Here is a 24,874-nt window from a genome sequence, read left to right as displayed (position 1 = left end):
TATCAAAAATTAACTGAAATGAATATATTTATATAATTTTGATATAAATTGTATGTGTGGCGGTTGTACTTAATAGTGATATGTATTTTTAAAAAATTTCAAAACATATATTTGTGCACTGCACGTTGTATGTAGGTATACATGATAAGTGTTCGAATCTTAATTTTAAAATGACTCGAAATTTTTCAGTACTGGAAATTCCAATCACTTCGAACGTGATTTGATATTTAAATTTAAAAGTCTCAAGTTTCGAAAGTCTTCATAAGTTTAAGAATATTGATGATTGTTTAATATTTTATAATATGCAAAATATTGAATAATCATTGAAATTTTAATATTTTAAAAACTATTAAGATTTTTATTAATTTTTTACAATTAATCGAAACATTAAAAACTCAAATTTTAAGAACTGAATTATGTTCAATGTAATTTAAATTTTTCGCCACTTACATATTCAAAAAAAAAAAAATTTTGAAATATCAGAAAATATTAATATATAACAATTATATTTTTAATTATTTTTGTTAAAATATCAGAATAAAATCAAAATTAATATAAAAATAATATTTGTAATTCATTTAAAATATTATATTCAAATAATACAATTGAATAAAAATTTCTATACAAAATAAAAAAATTCAAATAAAAAAAAAAGTTATAATAAACTTTATAAATTTAATAGTAATATAAATACTAATATAATGTATGTACATATAATGACATATAAATATTTCAAAAATTTATCAAATTGTTATTGAGAAACTTACCTTCATATTTTATCCTATAGTCACATTTTGTTTATGTTATTGAATGATAAACATTAAAATCATTTTACCAAATAAGTAAATCAATGATTACTAATCAAATAATAAAAGATAGATATAATGTATATAGTGTGAACCAATCTGTTCTTTATATTTTATTGCGTTATTCAGTACCTAGAAATATATATATATACTATATTATTCAACTCCGCAGGGATTAAAAGATAAAAATTGTATTTTTAACAATAATTTTGATTAAATTCTAACAAATGATATGCATCGAACATAGTTAAAAAAAATTTTAAAAATATAAATTGTTATTTTGCTCCTTAGCTGTTGTTTTTTAACTTAAATATCGAAATTATATATAATAAATATATTTAAATTTTGCTCTCATAGTTTAATAACATATAAAGAAAAACTATGAGAGCAAAAATGTGACTCATCTTTTTCATAAATCATACATAGCTTGAATATGTGAACAGTTTATACACAGTGAATAAGATAGAAAAAATTTCATTTGTATAGTAAAATTTGACAATGTAACATTATTTAACAATAACTGGTGTTCTGCAACGCAATAAAATATGAACATTGTTCATTTGTCATAATACTGAATTTTGATCATTGATAGTGTATTATAAATCATCTTAATAATTATATGATATATGGGAAACATATAACTGCAATTAATTTTCATCTGAAGATTCTGTAGAACTTTGTGGCATAGGGTTGAACCAATTTTCTCGAACGCCGGTGCTCCTAAGTATAAAGAAATATCAGTAAATTATATCCTATAGATATCAGTATCACAGCATGAATTTTATAAAAAAATTACATTCATTTTCTTTAGTTTATTAATTTTTAAAAACATATTTTATATTAAGAAGATAATATAAAAAGAAGATATTATTAAAAAATGAAAATAAAATAAATAATAATAAATAATAAAATAAATAATAAAAAAAATAATAATAATAAATAAAAAAACAGAAAATAAATCTTTTTTACTCTATTATACTATACTATAATATATTCATAATTTTTATAATTTTATATGACATTTTAATAAATAATTTTAATGTAATGAAATATTAACAAAAGAGAAGAATAACTTATTTTTTATAATTACCTTGTTCGTTGACGGGTACTTATAGGCAGTGTGAGTGAAGTTCTATAATATTGAGGAGTAGTATTTGAAGCTGTTTCATCTGGTCTTCTATGTAATGTCATAGTTTCATGAGGAGAAGTAATCAATTCATCTTCATTATCTAAATAATAACGAGAACCTGTTGCGCTTTTACAATTTTCACATTCGCTTCTATAATCGTCTGTATCATCATGAAGAGTAGAAAGAGCTTGCATGCTACAAGTGCATGCTACTGATTCAAAGCTTCCTTCTTCATTAATATCATTAGCTATATTCAATGGTGGCTGAAATGCATGAAAATTATTATATAACATACGTTTAAAAAATTAAATTTTATAATGTTTTGAATATAAAAATACAATATCAACACTACATTTTGTACTACACCTTAAAATCATGAGATTTTATATCTATTTTATGATCCAAAGGTTGTCTTTCAATTTGTTGCAATCCTGAAGAAGATGCAGGAGAAGGCTGTATTTGTATATCTTCAGAAAATGTATTTGCATTTTCTCTTGTATTTTCTAATTTAATCATAGCATTTTGTTGCGTGGAATGTGGTAAATTCGGAGTCGTAAGATCGGTTGTTATCGTAGGTCGTAAAAATTCCTTCTGAGTGCAATCATTTATAATATCTTGTAACTTTGCACCAGTACGAGTTGTCAAAGTTCTAGGAATTGTACGATGAGCAGTTACACTAGAATTTGGTAAAGTTGCAGATATTGTAAATGCTCCAGTTTGACGAGGGAGAGTAGTATGTGTTTGATAACTTTTTGGAATAGTAGATTGCATATTAGATAAAGGTTGCACAGTTACATTAGGACGCTGATTAACAAAGTTTGGAATTCCAATGGGAGTAGGTAAATTCTCATAAGTACTTGTTCCCATTGTAAAACTCGTCGTTGAAGTTCCTACACTAACACTTGGAGATAATGTTTCATTTTGATTCGATTGATGATAACTAGAATATATATTTGGATTTGATATTGGTCTACTTGGTGTTGAGATTAAGCCACTTTGATCTGTTATACCATTGTCGCAAATTAATGTCGATGAATTACCATTTATGCCACTTTGCGTACTTCCTACTAATGATATACTTGTACGACTATTAGTATTTGGCAAATAGGTATTTGGAAAACTTAGTTGTGGAAGCGTTTGTGGATTCATTGATAAAAGAGCTTGTTCTGCCCGTGCTGCTGCTACTGCCTCTTCATAAGGTGGTGGAGCTTCGCCACGAGGAAAGTAATTATTAGGTGGTTTCCATAATGGATAACTAGCTCCACATGGAATGTCATCCATAGGAACACCATGTGATAATCCATCTCGATCTAAATATCCCATACTACCTAAATTTCTTTGGTCCTCTGCTAACTGTCTGTTTTGCCTTCCTGCCACACAAACTTTTACAAAATAATCAATATTTTTTATCTACTATTCTAAGAAAAAAAACAATTGACAAATTGTAAAACAAAAATACCTCGTATTTTTCTTTGGCGCAATCGATGTATTAAAAAAAATAATAAACTTAATGACAATACAGCTGTTACAAAGCTAGCAACAGATCGTAGTCCTATATCATAATTTGTAGTAGCATCAGTGGTATTGCTACCAATCCCATCAGTTTTATCATTTGGTATAGATAATAATGTATCATCCAAACAAATATATTGACAACAAATATGCCGGGAAGATTTACAATATTCCTGTTTGATATATATGAATTATGAATAAATTTTTAATCACATAGAAAAAAAATAATATAAAATGCAAAGCAATATAATTATTTTAGCATTTGAAATACCTCTGCATACTTGCAAACAAGTGCTTTACACCATTTTGGATTGCCATTATCACATACACATAATGTACAAGGTTCTGGACCAGGAATGTATATAAAAGTATTTTCATAAGATCGTCCTTGTTGATCTTTGCAGGTAACACCACTTTCTGCATGAATAACTGTAATAATAATATTTGTAAAAATATTTATAAAAACCTGTTATTTATTTATTTACTTGATTGTTAAACAATGAAAATATAAGAAATTAAATTCATAAATTAAATATTTGTTTAATAATATATATGAATTTATCTATAATTTATTTTATAATTAATAATTATTATATTGATTATATATATATATATATATAATTTATATAATAAATTTATATAATACGAATAAAAAAATAGCACGCACATATCGTTTGAAGTCATCAAATAAGCGGCAAGTACATGCGTCATACATGCACCTTACGTCAATCGGACAAACTACTAAGTAGAGACAGTTAAAAATTGCCGCCTGATATAAATATTGAAAGTAAAAAAAGAAGAAAAAAAATAAATTTATTATTAGCTTGAATATGCGTTTTAAACGTGTATGTAAATACAAAATGATAAAAAAAATTAATTGATATAAAGAATAAAGACAAAATTTAAAACTTTTAAATGATAACAAATAATATCTCATTCATTTATTGAATTATAGATGCATAGCTTTAAATTAGGGTTAATCAGGATTAATCGAACTTAATCAAATCTGTGGAATAAAAAGTTCTGATAATTTGTAATAAAAATAAAAAAATTGACTAAAAAAAGAAAAAATAATAGAAATAAAAAAGCATTTGACTAAAACAATAGAAAAATCGGTATTATAAAGAAAAAAAGTTTCATATTTTACTTACCATTAAAAAATAGAATAAACGCGTAAACTGCATAACCAAGAAGGTTACTGCCACTGTATTTCATTCTGCGTTTGTTATCTCATCATAATCATAATTATTCGGCACAGTGTAGTAACAAAGTGAAGATATCCTTGGAAGTTTCAAATGGTATTTCGTTCCGTTGAGTTACTCTCGTTGATTTCCAACATTTTTCATGACACAATTCAAATTAGCATCTTGTACTAAACACCTGTATCACGGGTCGCTTATACAGGAGCAACAGTTATTTTCACACACCCGCATATCTTAGAAACACTTCTTTTACTTCCAAGTATCCCCTTGTGCAGTATGCGTTCTCTCAAATAGGCACACCAACTTGCATCTACTTTGCACCGACTCCCGACACCCGGAATGATCGATTAGTAAACGGAGCAGCTATCGGTGTCGAGCACTGATATCGTAACTACCGCCATCTTCGAGTTGCTGTTGTAGTTTGTAGGAGTAGGAATCATCATTATTTTGGTGCCTCAGTCACCAGCATGTTTTCTAGTGACTTTACCCACTGTAGTCGAATTACCTCGTTTACGCAAATATTCTTCGATTCTCTGTCATTTTATCATATATATTATTCTCTTTTCCTTTCTTTTTCCTCTTTTCGCTTTCTTTCATTTTTTTTGTCTTTTAAATTTTTATTCATATTGTTGTTTGATTTCATATTATATTCATATTATATTTCATATTATATTTCGTATTATATATGCATTAATTCAAATGCGAGATACATCGAACGAGATGAAAATCTATATTTCTGAAACAAAACAGACCTCTTTCTCTAACCTCTCATTTAACCTATCATATTTAACGGTCCCAAGTAAAATGTAATACAAATTTCAAGTACATCTAACTCAATACTCCCTCTTCAAACATCAAACAAAGATTCAAGATCAAAGCGTATAAAGAGATAATAATAAAAATATAAAATATCGTAACGGTTTGCATTTTCGATCAGATTTTATAAATAGTAATTGCACATTATACACATACATAGGTATGATCAGTATTTTATGAATAAAAAAAAAAAATTATTCAAAAATATATCTTTATATTTAAATTATAAAAAGAATAAGAACAAAATATTTAAATATTACATGTGTCTGTTTTATTACATAGTAAAATTATATACATATTATTTATAGAAAAAGATGAGTATGGAAAAGACTGATGATTCTCCCGAAGATATTAAACGGGCTACTTCTGTCGACCGTGAAATAAAAAGAGGGCAAAAGGATGATACGTTCGAAGGTTATCCACGAATAGTAGAAAAAAAGAAAAGATGGGTACATTGCGAACCCGAGAAAATTCCAAAAAAACCTAAGGCAAATTGAATATTTTTAATATTTTTAAAATAGTTCTTTTTTTTTATCTTGAATATATTATATAAACAAAACCACTACATTTATTCTATCATAAGTTTTATTACATACATATAAATAATATAAATGTAATAAATAGAATTTGAAGGGTATTATTCAAATAATCATTCTTTATTTTATACAAATTTATAAAATATTAAATTACCATCAAAGTTCTTTTCAATTTATGTTAATTTTTAAGATAATTTTAAAAATTTATTATAATATTTTTATATTCGAATAAACGAACATTTTTGATATTTTTCAAAGTTTCGAAAGATACTATTGCAGCAAAGTTTTTTTTTAATATTCTGTTTTCAAATAATTTTTTATGAAAAATAATCAAATCGATTTTAGTTAAAATATACGATATATATTCTGAAACACTATCATTTGGTTTTCGATATAATTTTTGTCAAAAGACATCTAATAATAATAGCAATAAATTGATAATATATGATATATATATATAGCAATAAATTGAGAATTTATGATAGAACTATGTAAATGTAAAAACATATATATGTTTATTTTATACATTTTCTTTTGCTCATTTTTAATTTTTATATTTTATTATATTTCATTTTCATTATCATTTTATTATATTTTTCTATTATTTAAACTATTAATTATTTTCTATTTGAAAATAATTCATAATAATTTGTAATCACATTAATATCTTAATATTAATTAATCTTAATAAATTGACATTTTATATTTATCATTAGATTAATAAAAGATCTATCTACATAACTTTATGACAAATTTATTCAGTAGCACGTGGATAAAATAAATGAGCTTGATTGCAAAACACAAAGAGGAAGAAGAAAAAAAAAAGATAGATTTGCGATGGTTTCCGTAGTTGGAGAACCTTGTACATTTCCAAAATTGAAAGTTATACCTAGGCATTGTTTGACAAAACAAGATTACATCGATATATTAGCAACTCCAAGGTAAAATGTTTTAATGTTTATGTTTATTAATAATACAATTTGATTGATTTTAATAAAACCATGTACAAATGATTTTAATACTTTCATATAGCCGTAAATGTCCACCAGAATGTGAAAAGAAAATGGTGCTTAGAAAATTGAAACCTGTATCACAACGAATCAAAGAATTGGCTCAACCAACAAGACACAAAATGTTAATAACTTTACAACAAGGCGCGTCAATATTACCTCCAGCTCTTTTGGATAATCTCGTTCGAACTGTGGAAAAGGAAACATGTTTAACTCCTGAGTAATATATTGATTTAAATAATTTTTCGTGTAAACAATTTTTTTTTTATTTTTCATTGAAAAGTATATGATAAAAGAAATAAACGATTCTTGTTTGTCGATTTCAAAAATAATATTAGAATATTTTTAAATATCATTAAGTTTATTTAGCTACGGTGAAATATTTGTTACAGGCAAGCTGCAACGATCTCGCGTAGAAAGAAGAAAACGCGTGGGAAGAAAAGGAAAAAGAGAACTGATCAATGGCAATTTAAAGAGACAAACAAAATGAAAAGACAAAATATTGGTATTACAACGGTAGGATCTTTCGAGAAAGATTCGGTTTCTACTCAATATCTGATAGCTGAGCGTTTCGTTCGAAGTATCTTAAAATGGAAATGTCCATTCCCTAAATCAGAGATTAAAGATATCGCAGAAGTGATAGTTCGACGATTGATAAATGTTCTTGAATACAGTCAACCAAAAGACGAAGATCGGAAATCGCAACAAGTACGTTATTTGGCTGATGTATTAGCCTGTTGGGTGACCGGAGTGCTATTTGAGGTTGCTCAATATCAAGAAGAAAAACTTCTCGAACGATGTAAAAAGAAAGAAGAAGAAATGAGAATAGATGAAGAGGAAGAGGAAGAAGAGGAGGACGAGGACGAAGAAGTGGAGGAGGAAGAGATTGAAAAGAAATATCCAGACGAGGATGACGATGAAGATGATTGGGAAGAAGATGCAAAAATGATCGAAGAAGAAGAAGAGAAAGTAAAAGAAGAAGAACCGGAGAAAGAAATAACGGAGGAAGAAGAAGAGGAGGTTAAACTTGAAAAAGTAGATGAAGCAGTGGATGAAGCAGATAAACCAGTAGAAATTGAAAAAGAAGCTCAAGTACAACCAGAAGAACAAGAGACAGAGATACAAACGGAACCACAACCGCAAGTTGAAGCAGAAGTAGAGGCTCGACCACGAATGGAAGATACGGAAGCAACAGAACCAGAATTAGAACTGGTATTAGAAGTGGAAACAGAAACAGAATCAGAAGCAGAAGCAGCACAAGAAGTGGAAACGGAAACAGAATCAGAAGCAATTCAAGAAACAGAAACAGAAACAGAAGCAGAAGCAGTACAAGAAATAGGAACAGAACCAGAATCAGAAACAGTACAAGAAATGGAAACAGAAACAGAATTAGAAACACCTAAGGTAGGTGAAGAAAGAACAGAAGCAGAAGAAGAAACAAAACCAGAAGAAAATATAAAACAAGAAGAAACTACAAAACCAGAAATGACAACAGAAGAAATTACAAAACCGGAAGAAATTAAGTCAGAACTAGAAGATATAAAACCAGAAGAAACTATAAAACCAGAATCAGAAATAGAAGCAGATATACAACCAGAAGCAAAACCAGAAACAGAACTTGAAGAGCCAGGTGAAGAGGCAGAAATAAAAAGAGAAAAAGAGGCAGAACCAAAAGCTGAAGAAAAGGTAGAAGATGTACCAAAAATAAAAGAAAAAGAAATCGAAGTAAGGGTATCTCCAAAAAAGATTTCATTAGAACCTATGGAAGTACCTAAAGAAATAGATATTATGAAGACTTTGGAGGACGTATTTAAAACCGATCTTCCTTATCTTACTTTTGACAAAATAATCGATACTATTTATAAAATGATAGAAAGTGCACCAGAAAATACGGGTGAAGATCCAATAACAAATGGCATACATCGTGCAATCTACGAAAAGTTGAGTAATATAGTAAGATTGGAAAATCCAGATCTCTTAACGGAAGATTTAAAGATTACTATGAATATAGTATGTGGAAAAATTGCAACTTGGTTAAGATCGTTATTAACTCAATCGCAGCTTGCATTCATGGAACAATATATGCCAGAAGTAGAATCTTTAGAAATTAGGGACTGGACTAGATGGCTAGAGTATATCAGTGATGTAGCTAAAGATTGGAATATATGGTTACGCAGTGTAATCGAGAAGATATTGGAAATGGAAAGTGAGAAGATTACTCGTGGAGAATGGCACGATTGGACAAAATCCATTGATACCAAAGCTTTACTTTGGAGACGTTTTCATTTACAAACTCTGCATCAAGCAAATCGTAATCGTACAATGTTAATTGGTCGACGTATTGTTAAAACAGGAACACTATCGAAAAAGAGATCAAAAGCACTTATGCCCGATATTTCAGAACGGTTAATTAATACTACCGATTTGCGTGCTTAATATGTGACATCTATTGATTTTGTTATTCTTTTCAAACTTTTTTACTGTTTTCTGCTATTCTTTATTTAAATACTACAAAACATATATGTATTTATACATATGTATGAATTCGTGTAAATGCATACAACACAATTCAATTATACATATGATATTATTACATATTATGTGAAATTCAAATATTATATTATATTAAGCACAATAATATTTAATTAATGAAATATTTGAGATACATGTGAGAATATCAATTAATCATTTGATCACAAGTTTAATAATAAATTATCTTATTCGACACAATCAAACAATAATCAAAGCAAGGAAAAATGTAAAAGCGAAAACAAAAAAATATAAAAACTTTCATAATTTATAAATAAGAAAATAAAAATGAAACAAAATTTTTAATATGTAAATCGAAATCAGTTATATTATAATCGATCTATAATCAAAATAAAAACCGATTCGAATTCATTATATATTTGTAGTATGCATTTAAATTTTAGTTTTATTTATTGGATATACATATTTCTCGATATATTCAAGCAAATACATAATAACATAACATAAGTAAAGAAAAATGCAAAAATAAATTATCGACAGTATTTTACTTTTTTTTAATCGAGAATATTTTATTATTACGGAGAAGTATGTCAAAATGAAATATGTCAAAGAAAAAATAAACTATTCCCCACTTTTAACAACGGAAAGATGTAAGCAATAACTTTCTTTTAAACGCTGACATCTAAATATCCAAATCACATATTTCCACTACATATGCATCGAACGGAACATATATTACGTCCACGATCACGTGAATTCGCATCCATAATGTCTGCGCCCGCGCAAACTCCCCACATTTGCTTCCAACATCGACCGTACCATGATATTATATCTTCTCGCTTCCTCGCTTTCCTTCAACTACCCATCTCTTCCCCTAATATTTAGTTGCTTCCTTCTCTCCTCTACTCCCCTCCACTCCTCCTTTTCACCAATCTCTGTCTCTTCCCCTTCCACTTTCACGTTACCTTTCTCTTCCCTTTTCCGCTTTCTCTCGTACTCTCTTCGATACTCTCTTCGTACACTTCCGTGATCCGATTTAGTCTGGTTTGTTCGGTACCTTTGAAACTCGTTCACAACATGTCATTTGTTTTCTATTTTTCATTTCCTCGTTGATATTTTGAATAATTGAATTAATTAATCCAATTCTCGCGATAATAATACGAGAGCATCGAAATCAGATTACATGAATTTTTGCTTATTTTTTGAAATTTTTACATATTAATGAATTTAATCGTTTCACATCCACTACATTTTTATTGTGTTGAAGAGAAATACGTCAAATCAAGAAAAAAACTTTATTATCAACGTTATTATCATCTTTATTAATATCAATTTCAACAATATCAAATAAAAGTAAGTAAAATAAATACTTTCACGAATACTTATCTGTTCTTTTGTTTACGCATATATATTCAATTCAATATATATATAGTAGAATATATAAATTATCGCAAATATTATTCTCATATGATGCATTGAAATCGTTAATTAATGTCTACAAACGGATAACAGTGAAATAAATTCTGTTTATATACAAAAAAGAAATTTATATAAAATATAATAAATATTTCTGTATCAAAATATAATATCTGGTATATATAATCACATGTAATGTAGCGATTTGTATTTTTCTAATTCACATGTTTGTAGATATAAAATAAATTTTAATATATTATATAAATTTGTTTCAATAAATAACATAAACTAAATTTAATTTAAAACTTAATTATAACTTATTTATATGTAATTTGTTTATATTTTTTGAAATTTTTTTATTAGAATTTCTATTTATAATTGTTATTACATAAAAGATGTTAAAATATGATGTTAAAATATAATAAATATAATAATTTTATGAAAATTTCATAATACTGCGATAATATAATATATATATATATCATATAATAAATATGATTTAATGTATAATATACTGTGATCGTGTTTACAAGTATATGAAAAAATAGTTTTCTAAAAAATAAATATATATTAATCGATTAAATTTTACAAATTTCGGTTCCATGAAATTTTTAAAATAGTATTTACTTTCAGAAAATAACTTGAATCTTGAAATATTATTATCTATGTCAATGAATTTTCAATTTGAAATTTTAATTCTTACACATTATGCATTACATTGAATATATTTAAATTTTTTATTTTCTTTAGTGTCGTGATCTTTTTAATTTTTGCACCAAATATGTTCTATTCTAGATTTTCAGATTGTTATTTTATTTTTTAATTAAAAAATTCTTTATAAAAAGAAATAATAATTAACGTTAACAAATTATCTATAGAAACATTAAGCCTATAGAAATTTAGAGATTTGGCTATTATTAATATTCTGAATGTAATTTAGCAAAATATATCTAATAATAATAGATAAAAAATATTTAACATTATTCAATTTGAATTTTGAAGAACAAGTAAAAAAATATTTACACATGTAAATTCAAGTTAAACATCCGTCTTCGACTCGTGCAATTTTGAAATCAAATGATTGATAGAAAATTTTTAAATATTTTTTTATTACTCCCGGATTAATAAGTAATAATATAATAAATTTTTATAAAAAGAATAAAAATCGAATAGAAAAAAAATTGGGTTCAAAGAACTTTTGAATAAATCATCATATCCAATAGTATGTTATACAATGTGATAATAGAGGTCCAATGTCACGACTGCGATCATCAGAACCGACCAATGGTTAAGTTCGTTTGATCATTGCATTATGGCAAGTAGTAGTATGAAAAGAAGACGTTACAAAGGGGGAAAAACAGATTTGCGTCGCGATTCAATCAACATCGATAGACAATCGTAATTCTTCGAGAGTATCGTTTCGACCGAAGAAATTTCAAGTGACGGCCAAGTTGATTTTTTTCGTCGTTTCAGGATGACGTTAACGTGTTGGGAAAAAATATCGTTCGTTGTATTAGGATTGCTTGGATTGCGAATTCTATGGCGAATAAGCGTTCTTGTGTGGAAGAAATTAATAGGACCGAATTTTGGATTCGGTGTTGACCCAAGAACACAGGGTAAATGGGCAGTGATCACAGGTGCCACAAGCGGTATCGGGAAAGCGTACGCGGAACAATTAGCGAAAAAAGGTTTGGATATTGTGCTGGTTTCGCGATCTCTGTCAAAACTCGAAGAAGTCGCGAAGGAGATCAAAGAACGATATGGAGTTCAAGTTCGAATCGTGGATGCAGATTTGACCGAGGGACAAGCGGTTTATGCCAAAATTGCCAAAGCCACTGAAGAGCTCGAGGTATTCTTTCTTTAATATTTTTTATCCGTCTTTCTATTCTTACTCTTTTAACACGTTCGTTATTATGATGAGTCACTATGTTACTTTTACGACATGGACATTGTTAATTTTCATTTGTTAATATTCAACAAAGATAATTATGGAAAATAAAAAACAACCTAATTATATTTACTAATTATATTCTTATTTTTTATTTATATTATGTTAAATTTTTTTTTTAAATAATAGCAAATGTTAATTAGCTCATAAAAATTGATATTTGAAAAGATGCTTTAGTTCAAATAATTTCATATCTTTATAGAGATTTTCTGTTGATAAAAAAAATTTTCTAAATATATATTTTATTTATAATAATATATATATATATAGCACAAACTATTCGGATTAAATTTTCGGATTAAATGAATTTCCTTATAAAATAATATATATAAAGACTTGTGATTGATTATACATATATTTATTTTATTTGTAAAATTAATATCTCTTCAAATTAATATCAGATTGCTAAATATTAATGATTTTTAATTCTTATTTTCGAATATTTTCTAAACTATTATTTAATTACTTTTTAAATGGTAATATATAGATTCTTAATTCTTATTCTCGAATATTTTCTAAACTATTATTTAATTATTTTTTAAATGGTAATATATAGGTTTTAACAGATACTTTAACACAATTACATCGTCATATTCTATAAAGTAATTAATAATATAGTTATTAAGATAATATTAATAAAATTATGTCAGTTATACAAATTACTTGAATTTAAGAAATTGAGAAACATTATACTACATTAGAAAATTTATTCTGTAACGATTGATATTTTTATTTAATCTTACAATACAAAAAATCATGCCACTTTTATCATTAACATTCATTAATATTCTCAAGAAATAATTAGAATTGATTAATTAAAATTCTAGATTGCAATAGTGGTAAATAATGCAGGAGCCAGTTATGATCATCCTGAATTATTCACGAATGTCTCGGAGGAAAGCATAGCTCAGATTTTGCAGTTGAATGTGGCGTCAATGACAGGAGTCGCAAGGGCCCTTCTTCCTCAAATGTTCGAACGTAAAAAGGGCATTTTGATAAATATCAGCTCGGCTACGGCTGTTATGCCATCTCCTTACTTAACTGTGTATGCAGCCAGCAAGTGTTACGTTATCAAGCTCAGCGAAGATTTAGCCGCTGAAGCCGCACCATTCGGTGTTACTGTACAATGCCTCATTCCTGGTCCAGTGGCGACTAAGATGTCAAAGATCACGTAAGTGAAAAAAAAAAAAAAAAAAAAAAAAAAAAAAAAAAAAATAGGAAAAAAAAAAAAAAAAAGAAAAAAAAAAAAAAAGAAAAAAAAAAAAAAAGAAAAAAAAAAAAAAAGAAAAAAAAAAAAAAAGAAAAAAAAAAAAAAAGAAAAAAAAAAAAAAAGAAAAAAAAAAAAAAAGAAAAAAAAAAAAAAAGAAAAAAAAAAAAAAAGAAAAAAAAAAAAAAAGAAAAAAAAAAAAAAAGAAAAAAAAAAAAAAAGAAAAAAAAAAAAAATGAAATTTAAAAATTTTCCTTCCTTCTTTTTTTTTTTTTTTTATTACGTATATATTTTATTATATATATGCATTTATTATATATGCACGTACATCCATTTGCAAGTTAGATAAAGTAAGTTTAAACAAATTTAAATAAGTGAATATTTTTATTTCATTTGTTGTCGAGGACAATTCTTTATTTCATTTATCTTTTGCTTTTTAATATCTTGGCTATTTTTGCTGATCTGAAAAATAACCAAGTTTCATTTATATAGAACGATAAATATTAATAACAATTAATGATTCTTCAAATTTTGATTTACATTTCTTTCCAGACATGATACGATGAACAATAAGAAAGATAAATATTAAAAACAATAATTAAAAAGAAAATTAAAATGTTATTTAATTATAAAATGTATATTACAAAATATTTATTTTATTTTTCTAAATGAAACATTTTTAATTGCTGGATTCGAGAATCTGACGAAAAGTCACATGATAATATCTGCTTTTTATTTGATTTTTTTTTTAAATAATATAAATTAAATACATAAAACGTTATGATTATAACGAAATCTTTATCATATTGCAAAACGGAATATACGAAATACTTTTATGTTTTCCGTATCTTTTATAGGATGAGTTATATAAAATTCAAATTAAAATAATTCTTAAATTAATGATTCTTTTATACAAACTTCAATATATGATATTTTTTTATAGATTATTATTTTTGAGATTAGATCTACAAAATCAATTGAATAACCTAAAATATACAATTACATTTAAAAAAAAATTACTTTATTATTTGTTTATCTTTTAAAATTATTTTTTATACATATATTTTATAAAAAATTTTAATTATGTTAAAAACTTTATTTATAAAAATTATTCAAGAAAATTATTCTATTTAATTTTTAATTGAACGAAGAAATTCTATTTATTTTATTATATATTATTCTATATATAAAAAAATATCATTTTTATTGATAATAACTATCAATAATTATGCAATAATTGTGCGTTTTCTATACGTAAAAATTTCAATTTTTTGTATCTGGATTTTATAGATCTTATATAAAAATTTTCTGCGTAGTAAAATTTGCATGCATATATTTTTTTTGCATACGTCAATTTATTTTTTACTGTCACCAATGTCGCATTGCATCAATTTTTATACGTTGACCTATTTACATTTGATATAAAAAATTATAAAACTCAATTCAAATTAAATTACATTTTGATTTAATAAACTTAAATTTTTAATAAATAAGCTTCAACCAAAATTTTTATATAAATATACTAATCTTTGTATTTGTTTTAACTCTATAAATATCCTCTATATATACTCCGTTTAATTTTATTAATTTTATTTTATAAATAATTTATTTTTTAAATAATCACTGCATATAATAATAGTAAGTAATGAGATAATCATATTGAGAATAAACTTTATTTGAAATTTATTCTTTATCGGTTATAGTAATAAAAAAATTTTTTAAATTTAAATAACAATAAAAATTGGAAAAAAATGAAAAAAAATATATAAATAATGTAATTGTTATTATTTCCAAATATGAATCATGTTTATTTCTTGAAGTTCTTAAGCAATAACAATTATATAAATTCGACTCATGAAAAAAGCCTTGTCATTATCTCAATATTTGTCATTTCAAACGAAATAACTTTATCGTGACATAATTTTTTTATCAGTGAAATTAACGACTAATCGAAACTATCAAAGATTATATATTAAGAGATCCAAAATAAATAAAATATCTTTCATATATTATATATATAAATATATTTTTAGGAAACCGACTTGGATGGCGCCAACTCCAGAGAAATATGTAAAACATACATTAAAAACAATTGGTCTTGAATTGTGTACATCAGGCTATTTGCCGCATGGTTTATTAGTCGCCTCTGTAAATGCTTTACGTTACATATGCGAAAAAGGTACGCTTTGGTTAGTTTGTAAGACCATGTGTAATATAAGAAAGCGTGCATTAAAAAAGAAAGAAAAAATGGAAAAAATAACTAATGAAGAAACATCAGTTATTACTAAATGAATCCTAAATTTAATTTCTTCTCTTTATTTTGTTTTTTTTTTTATCCATTATTCTTTCCTTTTCTGTTCTTTATTTATCTTATTTTTTTTTTTGCCTTTTTTGCTCTTTGTAATACTATTCATTACTATGGTTAAAAATATGATAGGCATAATGTATTTTATATGTATATTTTAGATATGTATTTTATATATATCTATATTCATGTTTCATAAATTAAATTAAAATGCGATAACGTTAATTAAAACGCTTAATTAAAACGTACAATGTAAATAATAAGAAATTCGAAATCTTTTCTGAATTATATTAAAATATAATTTTATCAAATTAATATCGTTAAATTGTTATTTTCTTTCAATCAATTTCTAAACTATTATTGTTTTTAAATTATTTGTAAAAATCTTTGTACATATAATCTGTATTGTATTTATAATTATTGTATAATAAAATTTATCACAGTTTTTTTTCTTATATTATTTTCCTAGATAATTTGCTCTTTATTTTTAAACAAATTAATTCAAGGATATCAGTTATTTGAAGGATCAAAAAACATTTGAATATTTTCTTATCCATTTTCGGTTAATAATAATTTTTTTATTCATTTATAAGTAGCCATAGACAAAATATTTCATCTATAATTAATCATATATCATTATTAATATTCTATTCACGAATATTGTAAAAATAAGTATAGAAGTATAAAGTATAGAAAAAGTAGAGAAAATAGTGAGAAAAATGGAGATAAGATAAAAATTTGAAGAATCAGCATTATATCTAATAAAGTGTTGTAAATGAAACACATAAAAAAGATAGAATATATATATATAAAAATTATCAAAATTATCGCCATCTCTTAAAAAATTAAAATATCAAAAGTAAAATAAGATAATAAAAATTGAGGATCCAGCATCATTTTTTGAATACTAAATACATGCTTTCAAAAATCAAAAGATGATACTAATTCTCAATTCTTATTCTATTTTATTCTATAATTGAAAAATCTTTCTCTCAAGAGATAGAGCTAGCGATCAATTCTTACTTTATCTCTATCTTTCTATCTCTTCTTATCCTTTTGTGTGTTTCATTTATGACATTGTGCAGATGGCGCTGATTTGAATACTTTTAATCTATCTCCATCTTTTATTTACCTCTATTACTTCCTTTTCTTCTCTAGTTTGTTTTATCTATAACACTAGAGATGACGCTAATTCTATAATTTTTCCTACTTTATCTGTTTCCATTATTTGCCTTTTTCTTTTATTCTGCAAAATTTAATAATAATTTTGCATTTCATTACATTTATTATTTTTTAACTTATTAATAGAAAATATTAAGAAAATTTATTCAAGCTAATTTTTATATATTTATATAAAAAATAAAAAGTAAACAAGAAATGTTAAGATAATTATTTCCATATGAAATAATAACTCTTAAATCATTCAAAAAGTTATTTTAAATGAAAATAAAAAATGATTTATCTTTTTATAATCTTAGTTTTTTGATCCATTTTAAATAACTTTATTCGATTTAACGAATACTATTTATTCTAAAATTTATCATTTTTTTTTCTATATAAATGCGCTAAAGAACATAGTCATAGATGGCACAAAATTTCATACTTCTGCGCATGTGCATTTATATCATATAACACATGTCTTATAACTGAAATTTTCTTGCATAAGGTTTTAATATTGTTTATCAATTTCTGATAAGGCTAATAACGATTGTTTTCGAGCAATTTTCATGACTAATTGATAAAAAGTAATAAAGTAGAAACAATTCGAGCATTTATTCGTTACGTGTTATGACTACATATATGATTTTTGGTGCACGCTAAATTTTCGACACGTTTTTTATTTCGGAATTTTTCGAAGCAATGCTAAAATTAATTTTTTTGTAACGATTGAAAACAATATTTGGTTACACAATCAAAGATTTATTAATTAAAAGATAAAAGATCAAGCTACAAAGTAATATTTTATATTAATGATTCTAACCTGTGAAGATAAAGAAAAGTGTCAAAAAGATTTCTCCTTTAGCAAATATATGTCCAGTGAGATTAAAAAAAAAAGAAATAATTACAACCGTCATTTTCTGACTAATAATCTGTCAGTGTTGCGACCGATTGAGCAACTGAAACAAGTGGTATGCTTTGGAAGACGACGACGATGTCAACAAAGCTACGATACATCCTTGTGTTTGTCGAACGTTACGTACTGTGGAAACAAAATAAAGTGAAATAGTGTTTACTATTATTTTATCAAGCTAATATTCATAAGTACATCGTATACATAAAAATATATTGTACATTAGACTTTATTTTTCGACGTACTTATATCATTTCTTCGTTTGTTTGATAAAATCGACAGTGTTACACATCTTATAATCTTCAAGATTTATCATTCAGTTTAATATTCATATTGTATTTTATATTTGCACATTTATCAATGCTTCAAAAATTCACATTTATATTTGCTTATGAATTAATCACAGAATCACAATTAATCACATAATGCGACTCATTAGTCCAGAAAAATTAAGTGAAATTCAAAGCAAACCAGCTAATATAAGAAATATTTGTATATTAGCTCATGTAGATCATGGCAAAACGACTTTGGCAGATTCCTTGGTTGCTAGCAATGGAATTATTTCTAATAAACTTGCTGGTAAATTACGATATTTAGATAGTCGTCCCGATGAACAACTTAGAGGAATTACAATGAAATCGAGCTCTATTACTCTTTATCATAAATATAATTGTCAAGAATTTGCTATCAACTTAATTGATTCTCCAGGGCATGTAGATTTTGCTTCAGAAGTCTCAACAGCTGTTAGACTTTGTGATGGTGCCATCATTGTGATTGATGTGGTAGAAGGTGTATGTCCACAAACACGTAGCGCATTATCTATTTCTTATACAGAAGGTTTAAAACCAATTTTAGTACTAAATAAAATAGATAGATTGATTACAGAAATGAAATTGTCTGCATTAGATGCTTATGTGCATTTAACACAAGTTTTAGAACAGGTCAATGCTGTAATGGGAGAATTATTTGCCAGTGATGTAATGGAACGTGAAGAAAAAGAAGAATTGAGAAAAGAAAAAATGGAAAACATTTCCGAGAGGAATCTAGCAGATTGGCAATCTGTACTAGAAGATATAGATGATTCCAACTTATATTTTTCTCCTGAACAAGGTAATGTCTTATTTTCCAGTGCTACAGATGGCTGGGGATTTGGCATCAAAGAATTTGCCAATATATTTTCAGCCAAATTAGGCTTTAGCGAAAAGGTTCTATTGAAAACACTTTGGGGAGATTATTATGTAAATACTAAAACGAAAAGAATAATGAAAGGAGCTCAAGAGAAAGCAAAAAAACCTCTATTTGTTCAACTTATTTTGGATAATCTTTGGTCTTTATATGAAACAATAACTGTTCGTAAGGATAAAGAAAAAGTAGCTTCAATGGCTAAAAAAATGGATATTAAATTGACAACAAGAGATTTAAGGCATACAGATTGTAGGGCTCAATTACAAGCAGTTTGTTCCCAGTGGTTACCTTTGGCTCGTGCCTGCCTCGATGTTATATGTGAAAAAGTTCCAGCGCCGCATAATTTAACTTCAGAAAAGGTAGAACGTTTACTAAGCGGAAACTTTGATTTCTCTACATTACCAGAAGAAACGAGACAATTAAAAGAGACATTTTTAGCTTGCGATCCTTCTCCTGATTCACCTATCGTTGTATTTATATCGAAAATGTTTCCAGTAGAGAAAAAAGTATTGCCAGAAAATAAACCGAGACCTTTAACCTCGGAAGAGTTGGCTCAACGAAGAGAAATAGCACGAACAAAACACGCGGAAAAAATGATGAAACAACAAATGGCTGAAAATACAGAGCAAGATATTAATACCAGCAATTTAAACGGCGGTCAATCTTCGCAATTAGAAAATATGGTTTCGAAAGAAATCGATGAGGAAGATGAAAATTCCGAAACTACATTAATAGCGTTCGCTCGGATTTATTCTGGATGTTTAAGAGAGGGATGCAGTGTATACGTTTTAGGTCCAAAACATGATCCACGTGAAATATTGAAACGACAAAAAGCGGGCGAATCTGTGATAGACGAGGATATCACGTTAAAAGATTTAAAACCTGGAAAACACGTGACTAAAGTTACTATACGAAAACTGTACCTTTTGATGGGCAGAGAATTAGAACCTGCCGATAAAATATTTTCTGGTAACGTATTCGGAATTGGTGATCTGGAGGATCATGTATTAAAGACAGCGACCCTTTCCACCACCATTGCTTGTCCATCTTTTTCGGAACTAACTTCACTCGGTGTACCCATAATGCGTGTTGCACTCGAACCAAAACATCCGAATGATTTGCAGCCATTGATCAACGGCTTGAAATTGCTTAATCAAGCGGATGCCTGTGCCATTGTTCACATTCAAGAGAGTGGGGAAATAGTATTGAACACTGCTGGAGAAGTGCATTTGGAAAGGTGTTTGGAAGATTTGAAGTTACGATATGCGAAAGTTGATGTAAACGTATCGGAACCTATCGTACCATTTAGAGAAACGGTTGTGCCTCCTCCGAAAGTTGATATGGTAAACGAAGCGATTGAAAAAAAACCCGAGGATGTTAGTTTTGCTACTTGGACAGCGAATCGACAGTGTTACTTTGAAATCGACGCGAGACCTTTACCGGAAAAGGTAACTAAGATTTTGGAAAAAAACGTGGATTTAATAAAGCTGTTCTATCATTATGATAAATCACGTTCAGACAAAGAGGAAGAAAGTGGAAAAATTGCATTGGACCTCAAAATGGAATCATTGTGTTCGATGTCAGAAAAGAAACAACGGGCATTAGAAACGTTTAAAACTGAATTGGCGATTGCATTTCGAGAAGCGGGACAGAAGGATGTGTTAGATAAAATATGGTCATTCGGGCCACGAAATTGTGGTCTTAACATCTTGTTAAACGAAACCGACTACAAACAGAGAAAATTTTGGGAAGGCCATTCAAAGTCTACGGATTCACGTGCTCCGTGAGTATTCATCAACGTAGAAAAATTAAATTTTAGAAGAAAACTAATATAATTATAATAAATATTCATTTTTGATTTCACATATTTCCTCTCCTCTTTATATTAAATAAAATTAATTAAGCGAAATAAATTTAAAGTATTTTATATCATTAATAAACGTGATCAAACATCCTAAATTGATACTTAAATTTATATTATTTATAATATATAGTTATGAAAGTGGTATGGTCAACGGTTTTCAATTGGCAACGCTTGCTGGGCCTCTATGCGAAGAACCTATGATGGGTGTCTGTTTTGTTGTGAAGAAATGGGAAATTTATCAAGATTCTCAAAGGTATAAATACATTTCATTCGTATAATAAATTAATGTTTCTTAATATTTATCTATTTTTTTCGTATTATTACTTTTTGTTTAATTCGATGATAGAATCGAATATTGAAAAAAAAAAAAAAATGTGTTATTAGTGAAAATAACGGACATCAAAATCAAGGACATGTGGATGGTGGTCATTTGATGTCGACATGCAAAGAAGCTTGCCGCCGTGCTTTCAATTCAAGACATCCTCGACTAGTTACACCTATGTATAGCTGCAGTGTTTTAGTCAATTCGGACGTATTAGGTAAGTGAGATAAATTCTAAACAGATATTTTTATTATATTTATTTATTTCTTCAATTTCATTGTTTTGTACCTTTCCTATTTGAAATTATAATGAATGGAAAAAAAGATTGATTATTATGAATTAATGAATATTATTAGGTCAATTAGAAGATATGCATACTATTGAATTTTTCTATATACATCTTTCATTATTAAAATAAAAAAATTTATAAAGAAACAAAGAAACAATTTATTGTTTAATGAGTTTTAAATATAACTGTTGCAGTTATAAATTTGTAAAAAATTTTTATATATAATATTATTTTAAAATATAGTATATTATTTTAAAATAGTAATTTAAATATAGTAATTTAAATTCATAAAAATGTAGAAAAATCTGCTCAATAGATAAAAGAATCATATGATATTAGAGAGTTAAGTTAACAGAATATAATCAAATATGATATTTATAATCAAATATAATATTATTCTCTAATCTACCTAATAAATTTTTGTCTCTCAATTTTTTTTATCATAATGTCCATTAAATAATCAAGTACAAGAAATATATTATTCGATGTAATCACGATTTTTGTGCATCGTTCATTGGTTTCATTGAATAACGCATCGGCAAAAAATCAGAATATAAGCTGAACAATAATAATTTTGAAAAAAAATTTTATTTTAACAGCTATTTCTATGAAAAATCAAAAGCAATTTATTGTATGAAATAATGTGAAAATATCATGATTTTATTCTTTTGTTAAAAAAAAAATCATAGATAAAAATCATAGATAGATTTTTAAAATGTTAGAGTAGATAATGAGATATGTCTGATCGCGAAGAAAAAGGTATTATGATTTTTCATATTTATCTTCGGTTGATAAAGTAGGCACATTTGGAACAGTGCCAGAAGAAGTTTCTATATCCATTCATCATCTCGAAGGAACGTAGTCGTTGTTCAAATCAGTTTGAACCAGGGTATACAATATCATAGTAATAGCAATTATATATTCAACGTTCGTTGCACATTCGATCGTTATATACGATCACGTCGTGTAATCCGAATTACAAAATACAAGTCTATCAAAGAAATGGCTTTGACACTCTTGTCACATTACTTTAATATATCAGAATGGATGTTACGGGTATTATTGACGTACAATTGATACAATATAATATAACGTGATATATAAATAAACATTAAAAAATAGATGGATCGATAAATAAACGAAGCGAAGCGAAGCAGGGAGAGATGCTTAATAAATAAAATGTGAAATGACGCTAAGCATAATGTAATTATTTATCGTATCGATTTTTCTTTTCTTTTTTTTTTTTTTTTTTTTTTTTTTTTTTTTTTTTTTTTTTTTCTTATTTTGGAAGTTTAGCTAATAAATCTAATCCCAAATAATTGAATCCATTAGTTGCCGTACTTTGTACCATGGAAACTTCAATCGTTCGTTCGTCTCTTCACTGTCGCTGTATGCAGCAGACTCCTCGTCAATCTCTCGATGAAAATGATCTGTAGAGACGAAATTTGTTGAAATCAACCATTCGGTATAATTGTTACGATTAATTTGCGCAAAAATCTATTGCGCATACCTGCAACACTGCGCTTATATCTTAATGGTCGTCCTTTTCGATTCCCTTGCACGCACATCATCCCGTAAACACGTATTCCTGGCACGCTCGCGTATGTTGGTTGATCGTGACTCATAGGACCCTCTATACATACATATATATATATATATATACATATATATTGTATTATATCAAATTTCGTGTTAAAATATAAAGTCACGTAAAATATATGATGACATAAATGATTACATGTGATCATTTTCGAAATATTTCAAAAGGACAAGAAGATAGTGTTGTTTCACAAGAATATTATCAGCGTTCAAAATTAGAAAATATTGTTTCTTCCTCTCTTCGTATTTCTTACCCAATATATTGGCGTCGGGACAACGACATATAACGAGATAATGAGATTTCCCTGTTCGTACGTTTTGTAGCGCGAGGAGAGACCAGTCTCTTGGTATTCTGCATTCGCGCATTTCCGCCACTGGTTCACATGTTTTCACCAATGTTAGAGCCTAAATCGAGAGAGAAAATTTCAATTAACAAATGCGCCATTTTTTTTTTTTTTTTAAAGTTATTCCTCTTTATGGAACAAATTTGCATGTGCAAATACAAATGCAAAAAGAAAAAAAAAATTTATTTTTCAATTAAGAAAAATCATTTCTGATCGCTTAATATTTAAACGATTAAATTTAGAAACTAACTTTCAAATTCTAATTAAAAATAAAGATATTTGAGTTGGCATGGTCTTTTTATCGTTGCAGAGGATAGTTTATTTAAGATAATTATTAGGATAAAATTATTTAGGATAAAAAAACATTAGTTTAACATTTCGAAAACTCGTTACACTGGTTGAAAGTGAACAAGCGTACTTTTTTTTTTTTGTATACGCGCTATGCACTCTAGAAAGGTTTCTGCCATCATTCTGTCGCTTCTTTTTCTCTCGTACGTCTGACTTTCGTTGTTTCTACACCGCGGGCACATGATATATATATATGGTATTCTCGAGGATAAATGAGGAGACGAGAGAAAAAATGTAGATGGTCGGAGATAAGATTAATCTAGTTTATATTTAAAATTTGAAAGTTATTTTTTTTTAAGATCATGAATTGAAATATATACTTTAATAGACAAGATTGTTTTCGATTTCTTATCTTCTCATAGAATTGACGTAATTTAATTAATTACATAAATAAATAAATAAAAGTAAATAATTATCGTGTATTCGTGTATGATGTTAAAGAAAAGCAAGAGAGAGAGAGAGAGAGAAAAGAACG

General features: G+C 26.8%; 5 protein-coding genes across 8 annotated transcripts in view; 3 read left to right on the top strand and 2 right to left on the bottom strand.

Moving 5' to 3' along the window:
- Positions 1-573: 573 nt before the first annotated feature.
- Positions 574-5,222, bottom strand: LOC102678075. 3 transcript variants are annotated; one of them, XM_006617212.2, is made up of 6 exons: positions 4,599-5,217; positions 3,719-3,876; positions 3,395-3,620; positions 2,302-3,305; positions 1,897-2,198; positions 574-1,526 (listed from the first exon to the last, which is right to left on the bottom strand). In XM_006617212.2, the coding sequence occupies exons 1-6, from the start codon at positions 4,660-4,662 to the stop codon at positions 1,454-1,456; spliced, it is 1,827 nt and encodes a 608-aa protein (XP_006617275.1). In that variant the 5' UTR covers positions 4,663-5,217; the 3' UTR covers positions 574-1,453. The 3 variants fall into 3 exon arrangements, with proteins under 3 accessions (XP_006617275.1, XP_006617274.1, XP_006617276.1); XM_006617211.2 differs by having other exon boundaries at positions 2,302-3,317; positions 4,599-5,213; XM_006617213.2 differs by lacking the exon at positions 574-1,526 and having other exon boundaries at positions 2,057-2,198; positions 2,288-3,317; positions 4,599-5,222.
- Positions 5,223-5,321: 99 nt separating this feature from the next.
- Positions 5,322-9,766, top strand: LOC102680085 (trichohyalin-like). The gene is made up of 5 exons (XM_031511171.1): positions 5,322-5,625; positions 5,774-5,953; positions 6,767-6,942; positions 7,034-7,231; positions 7,404-9,766. Exons 2-5 carry the CDS (start codon positions 5,780-5,782, stop codon positions 9,445-9,447), a joined length of 2,592 nt encoding a protein of 863 aa, XP_031367031.1. The 5' UTR covers positions 5,322-5,625; positions 5,774-5,779; the 3' UTR covers positions 9,448-9,766.
- A 1,069-nt stretch (positions 9,767-10,835) lies between these two features.
- LOC102678403 (very-long-chain 3-oxoacyl-CoA reductase-like) lies at positions 10,836-16,473 on the top strand. The gene is made up of 4 exons (XM_006617214.2): positions 10,836-10,854; positions 12,391-12,766; positions 13,693-14,036; positions 16,106-16,473. The coding sequence occupies exons 2-4, from the start codon at positions 12,392-12,394 to the stop codon at positions 16,362-16,364; spliced, it is 978 nt and encodes a 325-aa protein (XP_006617277.1). The 5' UTR covers positions 10,836-10,854; position 12,391; the 3' UTR covers positions 16,365-16,473.
- Positions 16,474-17,987: 1,514 nt separating this feature from the next.
- The window catches only part of LOC102676651 (elongation factor-like GTPase 1), a 28,191-nt gene continuing 21,304 nt past the window's right edge, over positions 17,988-24,874 (top strand). The window contains exons 1-3 of one of the 2 annotated variants that reach the window (XR_422014.2): positions 17,988-21,416; positions 21,628-21,750; positions 21,882-22,036. Coding sequence is in view for 1 of the 2 variants with exons in the window: in XM_006617200.2 (XP_006617263.1) it covers positions 18,874-21,416; positions 21,628-21,750; positions 21,882-22,036 (2,821 nt within the window). In the remaining variant the exon portion in view is untranslated. The remainder of the gene's footprint in view (positions 21,417-21,627; positions 21,751-21,881; positions 22,037-24,874) is intronic. The other variant, XM_006617200.2, reaches the window with a different exon arrangement.
- LOC102676286 (uncharacterized serine-rich protein C215.13) overlaps positions 23,391-24,874 on the bottom strand; it is a 6,871-nt gene continuing 5,387 nt past the window's right edge. Inside the window, exons 3-5 of the mRNA XM_006617198.2 lie at positions 23,962-24,112; positions 23,619-23,741; positions 23,391-23,538 (exon numbers count right to left, since the gene is read on the bottom strand). Coding sequence (XP_006617261.2) covers positions 23,414-23,538; positions 23,619-23,741; positions 23,962-24,112 — 399 coding nt within the window. The 3' untranslated portion in view covers positions 23,391-23,413. The remainder of the gene's footprint in view (positions 23,539-23,618; positions 23,742-23,961; positions 24,113-24,874) is intronic.

This window comes from Apis dorsata, unplaced genomic scaffold, assembly GCF_000469605.1.
Source record: "Apis dorsata unplaced genomic scaffold, Apis dorsata 1.3 scaffold_293, whole genome shotgun sequence".
NCBI lineage: Eukaryota > Metazoa > Arthropoda > Insecta > Hymenoptera > Apidae > Apis > Apis dorsata.
This window is presented reverse-complemented; position numbering and strand designations above follow the sequence as displayed.